This window comes from Tauraco erythrolophus, chromosome 5 (assembly GCF_009769465.1).
Source record: "Tauraco erythrolophus isolate bTauEry1 chromosome 5, bTauEry1.pri, whole genome shotgun sequence".
Taxonomy (NCBI): Eukaryota; Metazoa; Chordata; class Aves; order Musophagiformes; family Musophagidae; genus Tauraco; species Tauraco erythrolophus.
The window spans coordinates 82,320,246-82,332,726 of record NC_141469.1 but is presented as its reverse complement, the minus strand read 5'-3'; the positions used below and the strand labels follow the sequence as shown (position 1 = coordinate 82,332,726).

General features: G+C 61.1%; 2 protein-coding genes and 1 pseudogene across 2 annotated transcripts; all 3 read right to left on the bottom strand.

Annotated features, from left to right (window-relative positions):
- Positions 1-924: 924 nt before the first annotated feature.
- Positions 925-2,553, bottom strand: LOC104369887 (sulfotransferase 1B1). Its single transcript, XM_086611363.1, has 7 exons — positions 2,406-2,553; positions 2,053-2,181; positions 1,854-1,951; positions 1,551-1,677; positions 1,367-1,461; positions 1,111-1,291; positions 925-1,037 (listed from the first exon to the last, which is right to left on the bottom strand). Exons 1-7 carry the CDS (start codon positions 2,551-2,553, stop codon positions 925-927), a joined length of 891 nt encoding a protein of 296 aa, XP_086467489.1.
- Positions 2,554-3,706: 1,153 nt separating this feature from the next.
- LOC104373191 (sulfotransferase 1B1-like) lies at positions 3,707-5,176 on the bottom strand. The gene is made up of 7 exons (XM_086611501.1): positions 5,084-5,176; positions 4,783-4,911; positions 4,564-4,661; positions 4,331-4,457; positions 4,150-4,244; positions 3,894-4,074; positions 3,707-3,819 (listed from the first exon to the last, which is right to left on the bottom strand). The coding sequence occupies exons 2-7, from the start codon at positions 4,880-4,882 to the stop codon at positions 3,707-3,709; spliced, it is 714 nt and encodes a 237-aa protein (XP_086467627.1). The 5' UTR covers positions 4,883-4,911; positions 5,084-5,176.
- A 2,448-nt stretch (positions 5,177-7,624) lies between these two features.
- On the bottom strand, positions 7,625-9,115 carry LOC104373190 (sulfotransferase 1 family member D1-like; annotated as a pseudogene).
- Between the last annotated feature and the right edge of the window lie 3,366 nt (positions 9,116-12,481).

Sequence of the window (12,481 nt, the reverse complement as noted above, 5' to 3'; positions counted from 1 at the left end):
CCAAGCAGAAGAGAGGATGATGAACATGAGCAGGAGAGGACAGCATCTGAGGAACGGGGACTCAACAACCATCCGACATAAAACCAGTTATTTTAAAAGCACCAGCTTTTAGCAATGGTGTGGTAACCCCTTAGCTGCATCACGTGCATGGTGCTACAGCGTGGCTTTCAGCTGTGGGTTTTCTGGTCACAGTGGGAGAGGAAGCAGCCGAGGGGACCCCATCCTCTGACCCCCTGGGCACCCACCATACCTGGTGAGCCATGTGGTTGCAGGCAGACAGGCATAGCACAACAGGCAAAACAGCACAAAAGCAACTGGGCAACTGCTCTTTTTGCCTTCAGCTTCATTGCTCCTGGGTGGATGGATTGGTCCCAAGCTCTCCAGGCTGCATCTTGTCTCCCAGCCACCCTGGAGCTGGTTTTGTCCCCATCCCGATCACCTCATCTTTTCCACGTGGCCTCAGCAGCAAGGAGGGGGGGCATGGCCACCATCGTGCCCTGTCCTGTCCTATACCACCTCAAAGTGTGACATCAGCAGGGGGGTTTCTGAGGCAGGAGGCCATGGGTGCAGGACCCTATGAGAGCCCCAGCCATGTGGGAGCTGCTAACAACTTTTATTCGTCGCGTGCTGGAAGTGCCTCTGTGCCATGTACAGGCTTTTTTATTCCTCAAAAAAAAGCCACATGGGTGTATCCTACACATGTCCTGGCTGGGCAACGCGGGGCTGGGGTGATGTGAGGTGAGTTGAGGCTCTGCTATGCTTTATAGCAATGCAGCAGCTTTCACAAATTTGTGCAAATTTGGAAGGAAGATGCAGAAATAAGACTTTATTTTTGCTGAAGTTCCTCTGACGCTGGGAAGCCGGGGCGCTGCTGGGGAGTGGAATTGATGGGGGTGAGTTGGAGGTGTGCACAATGGTGCATCTTCAGATCTGGGTGCGGAAGCGCAGGTCGGTGCCCGACATCTTCTGCGCATAGTCCTGGTCAAAGCGCTCACTCTGGGCCACGGTGAAGTGGTTCTTCCAGTCTCCAGCGGTGCCTGGAGCCGGGCGAGATGGGAGTCAGTGGGGGTCTGGGGGATGATGCACCAAGAGCCCCCCAGAGCTGCTCACCTTTGCGCATGAAGGGGGAGATGCCGTGGTCCATGAGGTGGGAGGGCACCATGCTGTAGTTGGTGGAGGGGTTGTCCCGCATGGCCTCAAAGGAGGTGTGCCTGTTGATGGCATCCAGCATTGCCTCCGGCAGCTCCTGCCCCAGGAACTGGGCCACCTTGGCAATCTCCTGGCGGGGGTCCTGCAGGACAGGGGCAGATGCTCACTCCCCTGCCACCCCCTAGACTCCACACCACCATCCACCCCAGTCCCTCACCTCCTTCAAGTCCTCATAGAAGAGGTAGAGAATGGGGTGATCCTTCCTCCTCTCCCAGTAGCCCTTGACGTGGTCATACCAAGAGCCATATGCCACTGTGTGGGGAGAGCAGCCAGGGGGTGTCAGTGGCAGGGCTGGAGGAGGGATATGGGGTGACACTCCCCCCAGGGGTGCCCTGTCCAACCTCTGCCGGCCATGAACTCCTCCAGGTACTGGGCCCACGTCCCAGGGTGCGGCTCTAACTTGTTCATCAGGTCAAAGTGGTAGAAGGAGACAGCCACATCCTTGGCATTGCGCCCCACATAGATGATCTGCCGAGAAGACGTGGGGTATGAGAGGCAGCTTCAGGACCCCCAACAGGGGGGACGCTCCAGCCCCTAGGGCTCCTGACACAGCTTAGGATGCTGGAGGGAGCACTGGAGGGTGCTGCCCCACAGGAATCAGGGTGGTGCAATGCCCTGGGGCAGAGACCACGTTTTGGGGTTACCTTGCAGCGGTTTTCCCAGAAGGATTTGGGCAGGATATGTGCAGGCAGGTGGGTCTTCACCACGCGGGGTGAGGGCATGGTGGCCAGCAGGTCCGTCCCTGGGGAATGCCAGAGCATGTCCCCAGCAGGCCTTTGGCAGAGTCCCCCCAGGCTCAGCCCCTGGTGAAGCACCTGCAGCTGAGCCCCTGCACCTCGCTACCTGCCATCATCTCCCCAGGGGCAGCGAACTCCAGCATGGGCACCCTCTTGCTGATGATGTCTCGCTTGCACTTCTCAGGGTCGCCACCTTGCAGGATCATGTCTATGATCTCGCAGACCCAGGTGGTGCCTGCAGAAAGCAACCCACCAGGGTGGTGGCCAGAGCAGTGTTGGGGGCTCAGTGCCGACAACTGCTTGGACCCCAACCAGGTTCCATGGGGGTGAAGGAAAATCCCACAAGACTCTGTCTCAACAGCCCTGAATGTGCCACGTCCCCCCAGGCAGTGGGTCCTGGCCATGCAACATGCTTGCCCACCTGGGACCACCACGTCTGGTGGATTTGGGGATGCTCACCGGATTTGGGGAAGGTGACCACCACGATGTCCTCAGGGAAGCTCTGGAAGTTGTCGACTCGCTCCCAGTCATAGGTGAAGGCACAGACCATGGGGATGCCATGCACCATGCGCCAGGGCTGTCGCACGTAGGTGTCCGGACTGGCCATCCTGCTGGGCACGGGGATGTGGGGGAAACTGGCCAGTGAGAGACGGGTCTCCATGTGCTCCCAGGCAGCCGCTGTCCAGGGCAGTGCAGGCACCTGGCACCGTGCCTGCCCGGGGAGCGGTAGTGATGCCACCAGCACAGGGACCGAAGGTCACGGCGGCCTTGGTGCTACCCCCACCATTGGGGATGGAGGTCCCATCTGCTGGGGCAGGAGCCCACCCTGCACCCCAGCAAGGACTGGGGGTGCCCGCAGGGTGCCAGTGTCACCCAGGTCAGGCACCTCTCCCCCTGCCTCAGCACCCTAGGGGAGCAGCGAACAGGGTCGCTGGGGTTATCGCAGCAGCCCCCAGCCCAAGGGGGGGTTTAGAGGCACCGCCTGCACCCCAAAATACCCAAAACTCACCTCCCTGGACCCCGCACACAGGGACCCGAGCGGCTGAGCGTGGGCACGGCGCCCACGGGGGGGTTCCCAGGGCACTCGCCTCACCTGCCGCGGCTGCGCTGCGCCGGGAGGGTGACACCGGGAGAGTGGCACCGGGAGGCAGGGTGGCACCGGGAGGGTGGCACCGGGAGGGAGGGTGGCACCGGGAGGGTGCCGGCGGAACGACCGCGAGCCGCGGGGCCCCGCGGCGGTTTTCCGCGGGAGGGGCCGGGCAGAGGCAGGGCGGGCAGCGCCGGGCAGGGCGGAGCGAACGCGGGGCGAAGCCGGCGGCCACCGACCTCCCGGCGGCGCCGCAGCCGGCACGTCCGGCCCCACCGGCCCCGCTCCCCGCCCAGCAGTCCCGGCGCGGGTCCCGCCGCACCGGGACGGGGGAGGCCGCCCCTCGCTGCCTGCTCCCAGCCGGCACCTTCCCCCGGCGCCGTTTTGCCGAAATTCTCTGCGCTCCCGCGAGCTGCCGGCGGCGAATCCCCCCGCCACGGCGGCCCGGAGGGGACCGGGTGGCACCGGCGTGTCCCAGCCCGAGGCGGGACCAGCGGCCGGGGACACGGCGGGGTCGGGGTGGGCGCAGCCTCAGGGCAGTGAGCAGCCCGAGGGGGTCAGGGAGGACGTTTTATTGCTCCCCAGTCGTCCCAGGAGCAGGGCGGGAGCCCCCCGGCACAGCAGCGGTGCCATCGGCATGGGTCGGATTTGGGGGGCGTCCGGCAGGGCGTCCTCAGATCTGGGTGCGGAAGCGCAGGTCGGTGCCTGACATCTTCTGCGCGTAGTCCTGGTCAAAGCGCTCGCTCTGGGCCACGGTGAAGTGGTTCTTCCAGTCTCCAGCGGTGCCTGGAGCCGGGCGAGATGGGAATCAGTGGGGGTCTGGGGGGATGATGCACCAAGAGCCCCCCAGAGCTGCTCACCTTTGCGCATGAAGGGGGAGATGCCGTGGTCCATGAGGTGGGAGGGCACCATGCTGTAGTTGGTGGTGGGGTTGTCCCGCATGGCCTCAAAGGAGGTGTGCCTGTTGATGGCATCCAGCATTGCCTCCGGCAGCTCCTGCCCCAGGAACTGGGCCACCTTGGCAATCTCCCGGCGGGGGTCCTGCAGGACAGGGGCCGACCGCTCACCCCCTGCCACCCCCCAGACTCCACACCACCATCCACCCCAGTCCCTCACCTCCTTCAGGTCCTCATAGAAGAGGTAGAGAATGGGGTGATCCTTCCTCCTCTCCCAGTAGCCCTTGACGTGGTCATACCAAGAGCCATATGCCACTGTATGGGGAGAGCAGTCATGGAGTGTCAGTGGGTGGCAGAACCCCCAGGGTCCCCCACATGCACCCATGGGTGCCCTGTCCCACCTCTGCCGGCCATGAACTCCTCCAGGTACTGAGCCCATGTGCCAGGGTGCGGGTGCAGCTTGTTCATCAGGTCAAAGTGGTAGAAGGAGACAGCCACGTCCTTGGCATTGCGCCCCACATAGATCATCTGCAGAGGGCTTGGTGAGATATGGGAACTTGCAAGGTTCTGGTGGGGCAGGTTCCCCCTTTATCTCTGTTGAATCGCTGCAGGTGTGTCCTTTCCTGCCTTTTACCTTGCAGCGGTTTTCCCAGAAGGATTTGGGCAAGATGTGAGCTGGGATGTGGGTCTTGATGATGCGAGGGGACGCCATGGCCTCCAGCTGATCCGTGCCTGCAAAGGAGGTTTCTCCCGGGAGTGCTCCTGCTGTTGGTGAGGTGCACACCCCCAAAAAAACAAGCCTACTCCACATCTGACACCCTCTGCCTCCCACCCTCCCCTGCCACCCTGCTACCTGCCGGCAGCTTCCCAGGGGCAGCAAACTCCAGCATGGGCACTCTGTTGATGATGGCATCCTGCTTGCATTTTTCGAGGTCTCCACCTTTCAGGATCATGTCCACGATTTCGCTGACCCAGGTGGTGCCTGGTGAGGAGAGGTCTGGCGTCCGGCTGGTGCCTTCCCACCAGAGCCCCATCCCGGGCGCCAGAGGGGCATCATGCACCAGCATTGCCTTTCGGTATCTCCTCAAGTCCCTGGAGGAGATGGTACCTCCCTTCCCAAGCGCAGCCCCTCTCCAGCGCCTGGGGACACTCACCGGATTTGGGGAAGGTGACCACCACGATGTCGTCAGGGCGGCTCTGGAAGGCATCGACCGCTCCCAGCCCTGGGTGAAGGCGCTGACCATGGGGATGCCGTGCACTGTGCGCCAGGGCTGCCGCAGGTAGGCATCCAAATTGGCCATCCTGCCGGGGACGGGGACGTGGAGGGGGGCTGGCTGGCAGCAGGGAGCATCATGGGGCCACCTCATCCCTTGGGTATCCCCAAAAGCCCTGCTGAGTCCCACCATCCGGCCATGGGAAGGAAACTGTCATCCCCTGCTTGTTGGCATCCTGGGAGGCAGCACCTGCCTCCAGCTGGGATTGTGGCGGCTGGCTAGCGGAGCAGGGAGTGTGGAGCAGCACAGCCAGCCCTGGGGGGATCAGGTCAGCGCAGGCAGTGGGCAGCCACCCGTGCCAAGCCGGCAGTGGTGTTCCTGGGGTGTAAAAGCTCGCAGGGGCTTTGCTGACTGGGGTTGCAGGCTGCTTTCTGCTCCCCCACGGCTGTTTCTCCCCCGGCTCTGCTGTGCGGTGGCACGGGGAAGCCCTGTTTGGGGCTGGGGGGCTACGTGAAGGTTTGAAGGAGAGAGGCAGGGGGAGTGGGGCTCACCAGGACTCTCCCTGGGACACTTCACCTGCCAGCTGGGGTGGAAACACTTGAGACGCTGGTTGCTAAACCCCTAGGCTGTGATTTTTGGAGAGCGGCTTTGCGACTTGCCTCCATCTCCCAGAGGCTCACCGAGCCCCTCCGAGCCCCCCGTACCCCCCCACGCAGAACCTCCACTTGCGGGCCGAGCCCCCGGACCATGGCTGGGGTCTTGCCGTTACCTGCCTTTTCGTCGGGCGCCCTGGCAGGGAGGACGCAAAGCTTTGCCGGGAGCTTGAGGGGGCGGATTTGTTATTTTCCCTTCCCTGCGTGGAAGATGGAGGAGCGGGGAGGAGGTGCCTGGCGCTGCGGGAGGCTGGAGGCCGGAGGACGTCGTTAGGGAAGGGACCTGGAGGGACCTGGTCCAGGGACTGCGGAGGGAGGAGTGCAGGGAAGGGGCGAGAGGGGCCGGGGACGGTCCCCAGATGCCTGTGATGAGTTGTGCCGTGCTCAGCACCCTCCCCTCCCCCCCAGTAAACACGCAGATGGCGGTGGGAGGAAATCGCATCTTCCCCTTCCGCCCGCAAAGGCAAACGCAGCGAGGAAATCCCCACCGAGGGGTTTGAGCATCACCTGGTGTCCCGATCCGGGGGTCACCCCCGCGGACGTCCCCAGCTCCTCGCACGGGCACGGGGCTCGCTAGCAGGAGGCACTCAAACACGGGGCCAAAGTCGGCGGGGTTGCAAAGTACGAGCGCAGCCGATATCGTGCTTCTATGAAAAGCGTTTAAAGGCGCAGGTGGTGGCGAAAAGCTCCTCCTTACCTGCTTCCCACGGGCGAACGTGAGCCGGGAGGGAGCAGGGAGGGCAGGAGAGGTGGCGGCCAGGCAGGGGGAGCAGCTTGCAGCCTGTTTGCAACCTTGAGGGAAGCGTCCCTGATTTGTCCTCAGGGCTGAGTTCCCAGGGAGGTGGGACACAGTGTCAGGCGTTGGGGTGTTTTGGAGGCAGGGACATGCCCTCCCTGCTTGTCCGTCTGTCTGTCTGTCAGCAAAATTGCCTGTGCCTGCAAACCCTGCAGGCAAAGCCAGGAGCTGGGGGAGCACAGAGATCCCCCTCGGCATTTATTTAAATAAATGCATGGAAAGGATTTATTCCTGTGGGAGCGCTCCCCTGATAGCGCTGCTGCTCTTTAGGAGCTGGATCAAGGTTGTGTCTCTTTGGGGATGAAACAATCCCACGAGACTGCCTTGCCAAGAAGCTGCCATCTTGGAAACTCAAGAACAGCCAGGAAATGGGGTGTAACTGGGGAATTTGGGGCTTCAAAGCAGCAAACCCTTGCTCCCAGTGAGACAGGGACTGGTTTGCTCCAGCCATCCCATAGCAAGGGCTTGCCGCAGCCAGTTCAGAGGTTACAGGGTGAGTTCCCCGTCCAGCAAGGACGGCGCCGGCAGGGAGGTGTTTCCCTTTCCCTTTACCTTTGCTCTGCAAACCCTGGGCTGATGAGCTCCGGCTGGCCCAGGGATCCTGGGGCGAGCCCTGCCACCACCCGCTCTGTCAAGAAACTTGCCACAACGTGGAGGGGTGAAAGCTCCTGCGTGCACAAGATCTGTGGGGTCAGTGGGTTCACTGGCACTTTGGGGTTTTTCCACTCTGCGGATCTTTGCTCCCCCGAAACGTCTCGGTAGGATGGGGCTGGGGCAGCCCAGGGTGTCAGGGGCCAGCGGTGGGTTTTGGGAGGATGCCTGCCCTCAGCAATGCCCGACCACCACCAGCTAAAAATCCACTGTGTTTGCCCACCCTACCATTCACTGAATATGGGGGTGCCCCTGGCCACTGCCCAAGATTCGGGGGGTTCAGCCCCCCCACCTTTCCCCACAGGCACTGGCTCGCCCACTGGTTATCCCAATTTATTGCAGGGGGAAAAGCGAATCAGTGCAAGGGTGCTCCGCCTGGACTCACCCTCCCCACTGGGGGAGCGGGGAGAAGTGGAGCTCCCCCCAGGAAGGGAGATGAGCCCCTCGCGCCTCCATCTGGAAGCGGAGGTCGGAGCCTGCCATGTGCTCCTGGTAGTGCTGGTTGAAGCGCTTATTCTGGGCCATGGTGACGTGGTTCTTCCAGTCCCCAGAGATCCCTGGGGGCGAGAAAGTGAGTGAGGGAAATCTTGACACCCCCAAAATATTTGCAGCCATGGATGGGGGCTGCAAGACACTCCTCCAAGCCCTCCACCACTGGCTGAGCCCCACCTTTCCAGAGGAAGGGAGAGAGGTTGTGGTCCATCAGGTCAGTGGGCATGATCTCATAGTTGGCGACAGTGTTCTTCCTCACCTCCTGGAAGGAGGTGCGCTGAAGGATCCATGCCACTGTTCCCTCCACCACCTTCTTGTCCAGGAACCGCAGAATCTTCTGCACCTCCCGCTGTGGGTCCTGTGAGTCAGCTGACATGGGGAGGCTGCCAAAAAGACTGGGGGGCAACTGGAGCACCTTCCCCTCCATCCCACCCTCACCTTCTTCATGTCCTCATAGAAGAGGTAGAGGAGCTGCTTCTCCTGCTTCTTCTCCCATCAGCCCTGCACGTGCTCATACCAGGACCTGTAGGCCACTGTGGGATGCAGTCAAAAAGCAGGGCAGCAGGGGATGCTCTCCTCACTGATGTTTCAGAGTGGGCACCCTGGGCTCAGACCGCACCTTTGCCAGCCATGGAGGTCTCCAGGAACTCGCCCATCGTGCCGGGGTCAGGATGCATCTTGGCCATCCGATAGAAGTAGTAGTAGGAGATGTCGACATCCTTGGGGTTGCAGGCCATGTAGATAACCTGGGGACAGCCCAGGATGTGGTTGGGGGGTGAAGCGCAGTGCCCTCTCCCTGCTGCTGGGACAGGAGAGAGGTGGGAGCGCCTGCAGCTTTACCTTGCAGTCCTTGTCCCCAAAGGAGGTTAGGAGCTGAACCGGGAGATGAGTCTTCACCAACCACAGGGACAGGGTTTTCTCCAGCACCTCGACACCTGCAGAACAGAGGGCTTAGTGGTCTGAGCCCGAGCATCCGCACTGCAGCTCAGCCCCTCTCCCAATGAACCCAGAGGCGCAGCAGGGCTGGGGACCTCACCACTCGGCATCTCAGGGCCGTTCATTTCCAGGAAAGGCACCTTGTCGAAGATGGCATCCCGTTGGCACTTCTGCACATCACCATCATGGTAGATCACGTCCAGGACATCTCTCAGCCATGTTGTGCCTGCAGGACAGGGACAGCGTTGCAAGGGCTGGCGCTACCCCATCCCCCTGCACCCTTCCCTGGGGCCACTCACCTGATTTGGGGTAGGTGGCAATGAGCAGGTGATCCAGCCGGGCTTGGAAAGCCTCCACCTGCAGCCAGCCCTGGATGAAGCACTTGTAGAGGAGGATGCCACAGAGGCTGCCCAGCTTCTCCCTGGCCACATCTTCCCTACTCATGGCCAAAGGCGGGTCCCTGAGGCGCTGGCCATCCTCCCTGCTGGCAGCCACTGTGACCTTGGGACCGGCTGGACCCCATGTCATGGTTTGATGGGGGTGGGGGGGAAGGGTTCTGGTGGCAGGAGAGGGGCTTTGCTTCCTGTGACCTCCCTGGTTTTGGAACCAGGTTAGACCTCGTCCTGGCCACCAGATCGGACTCCCGTCCCCCTCGGGGTTGAGCCAATGGGTGCCTCTGCAAATTGCCCTATTTAAGTCGGGACAAAGGAACCGGAAAAGGTGCTTTGCCCAGGAGTGAGGAGAGAAGGGAGGAGGGCACTGCCCCCGCTCCCTGGCTCACAGCCGGGCAGCTGCCTGTGTTGGGCTGGTGCCTTCCACTGAGAATGGTGGTGGTGGAGCCGGCTGGGGAACTCAGGGAGCGCCCCACTCCTGGGGTGCCCACTGCGCAGAGTTCACCCAGAGAGGACTGAGATCTGAGAGAAATGGCCACACCGACACCAGGTCAGTGAGGATGGAGCGGGAGGAGGTGATGGAGCTGAGTTTCCCTCGCAGCCAGTGGCGAGATGGCAGGCGGCCCCCTGCAACCAGGATGACCTCGGTAGAGCAGAGACCCACTCACAGCCTGTGGAGAGGAGATGCCTGAGCCTGAAGACAGTTGTGTTGGGACACATGACAAGGTAGAGAGGCATCTGGAGTGTGCGTGACGACCCATGCCGGAGTGAGTGGCGAATCTGAGACTGTGGTAAAGCCCACACTGAAACAATCCATGGGGAAGGATTGCATCCTGCGGGTAGGACTCATACTGGAGAAGTTTGTGGATTTTTCCTCGTGAGTAGGGGATCCACTGGAGCAGGGGAAAAGGGTGTAAGGACTCCTTCTCCTTTAAGAAAGGAGCGGCAGTAACAGCATTGGATGAACTGACCTGCACTCCCCCAGTCCCTGCCCCCTGCGCCGCTGGGGGGAGGAGGTAGAGCGGGGAGGAAAAGGAAAGGGAGGGGAGTGGGGAAAGGTGTCGGTTTTAAGATCTGACATTGGGCGCCAAAAAAGGACTGTTGTGGGTTAGGCCTGCCGACCCCGGGCACTCCGTCCTCTGCGCCCTCCTGGCCGGTAATGGTTAATGCAGCTGGCTCGGCCAAGAGGCACGGAGGATGGGAAGCCAACGGCCCAGGCGTGGGGTGGTTGTGGGGTGGGCACCCCCGAGGAGGCATCAGGAGGGATGTGGCAGAAGATGCGCGATGGGTCGCGCCCGGGAGCCACAGTGGTGCCACCGGTGCTGGTAGCGTGGGGGGCTGCGGGGCCATCCGCGGCCGCCAGGGGGCGCCGCCGCAGCACTGGCAGGGGAGCACGGCAGGAGGGGGGGGCCAGGGCCGGGTCCCGGCTCCCGGCGCCGGGGGCCCTCTGGGGCCCGGGGACAGCGCTGGGGCTGCTTCCCCGCCATGGCGGGTCCTGGTGCTGCCGCCACGTCTCTCTGCCCAGGGCCGAGCAGACCCCGGCACCCCCGGGCGTGCTGCGGGGCGAGGATGCCGCTGTGCTGGTGCTGGGTGTTCCGTCTTCGCCGGACTCCGCCGGGGCGGCTCTTACGGCCCCAGCGCGGAGCGGCCACAGCTGACAGGCAGCAACCAGGGGTGACGCCGTGTCCCGGTCACCCCGGGCGGCAGAGTTTCTGGGGAAAAAGTAATTCTGCTGATCCGGAGCCAGAAGATGGAGCCTGACCAGCTGGCTTGCCATTTTTCCTCTGGGCAAGTGTCGTGGTTTAGGCTGATCCAGCAACTAAACTCCACACAGCTGCTCTCTCACTCCTTGTCCAGTGAAGTGGAGAGGAGAAAAATGTAATAAAAGGACTGAGGGTCAAGACAAGAACAGAGAAGGAGCACCCACCAACCACAGTCCCGGGCAAAACAGACTTGGCTTTCGTAAAGCAAAGCAATTTATTAACAGTTACTTAAAAGAATAAGGACAAACAAAACCGGTTACGTGAGAGGATAAAAAGAAACAAAGCCAGATCTTAAAAACAGCATCTTCCCTCCCTTTCCTTTTCTTCCCGACACTACCTGCTCCCCCAGCGGTGCAGGGGGACAGGGAATGGGGGAGTGCAGGTCAGTTCATCCATGTTGTTACTGCTGCTCCTTTTCTTAAAGGAGGAGGAGTCCTTGAATCTTTTTTCCTTGCTCCAGTGGATCCCCTACTTACAAGGAAAATCCACAAACTTCTCCAACGTGAGTCCCATCCGCAGGATGCAATCCTTCCCCATCGGATCGCTGCAGTGCGGGCTTTGCCACAGTCTCAGATTCTTAGCGAGTTGTTGCCACTGGCTCCAGCATGGGTCGTCCCAGGGACTTTAGATACGTTTCTACCTTGTTGTGCGTCCCATGCTTCACGACTGTCCTCAGGCCCAGACATCTCTTCTCCGACGTGGCTTCTCCATGGGCTGCGAGTGGGTCTCTGCTCCACTGAGTCCATCCTGGCTGCAGGGGGCTGCCTGCCGTCTCACCACTGGTTGCAGGGGAAACTCAGCTCCAGCACCTTGTCCCACTCCATCTTCACTGACCTGGTGTCAGTGTGGCCGTTTCTCTCAGATCTCAGTCCTCTCTGGGTGAACTCAGCCCAGTGGGCACCCCGGGGGCGGAGTGCTCCCTGAGTTCCCCAGCCGGCTCCATCGCAGCCATCCTCAGTGGGTGGCACCGGACCAGCGTGAGCAGCTCCCGGCTGGGAGCTGGGGAGTGGGGACAATGCCCTCCTCCCTTCTCTCCTCACTCCTGGGCAAAGCACCTTTTCCGGTTCCTTTGTCCCGACTTAAATAGGGCAATTCGCAGAGGCACCGATTGGCTCAATCCCGAGGGGGATGGGAGTCCAATCTGGTGGCCAGAAAAAAAACAGGGAAGTCACAGGGTGCAAAGCCCCTCTCCTGCCACCGGAACCCCTTTACATCAAATTATCACACGAAACAAGGAGGGGGAGCTGGTGAACTCCAAGCCGATCTCGCCACCCGCAGCAGCAGCACTGAAATGCATCGTGGCTTTGTAATGGGGACTTCACTTAGGTCGCTGGTCATGGAAAACCAGTTCTCTTTGCACAAAACAAGTGTTATTTAAAACACACCCTCCGCCCACAAGCAAACAGTGAAAGCAACAAGTCTTCCTCTGCAGGCTTTTCTTCTGGGCTCTTTGAGTGAATATGTAGAAAAATATGTCTCTTGAAGTATTAATCACATGATCATAGAATCATAGAATCATAGAATCATAGAATCATAGAATCATAGAATGGTTAGGGCTGGAAGGGACCTTCAAAGGTCATCTAGTCCAACCCCCCTGCAAGGAACAGGGATATCTCCAACTAGATCAGGTTGCTCAGGGCCTCATCCAACCGGGC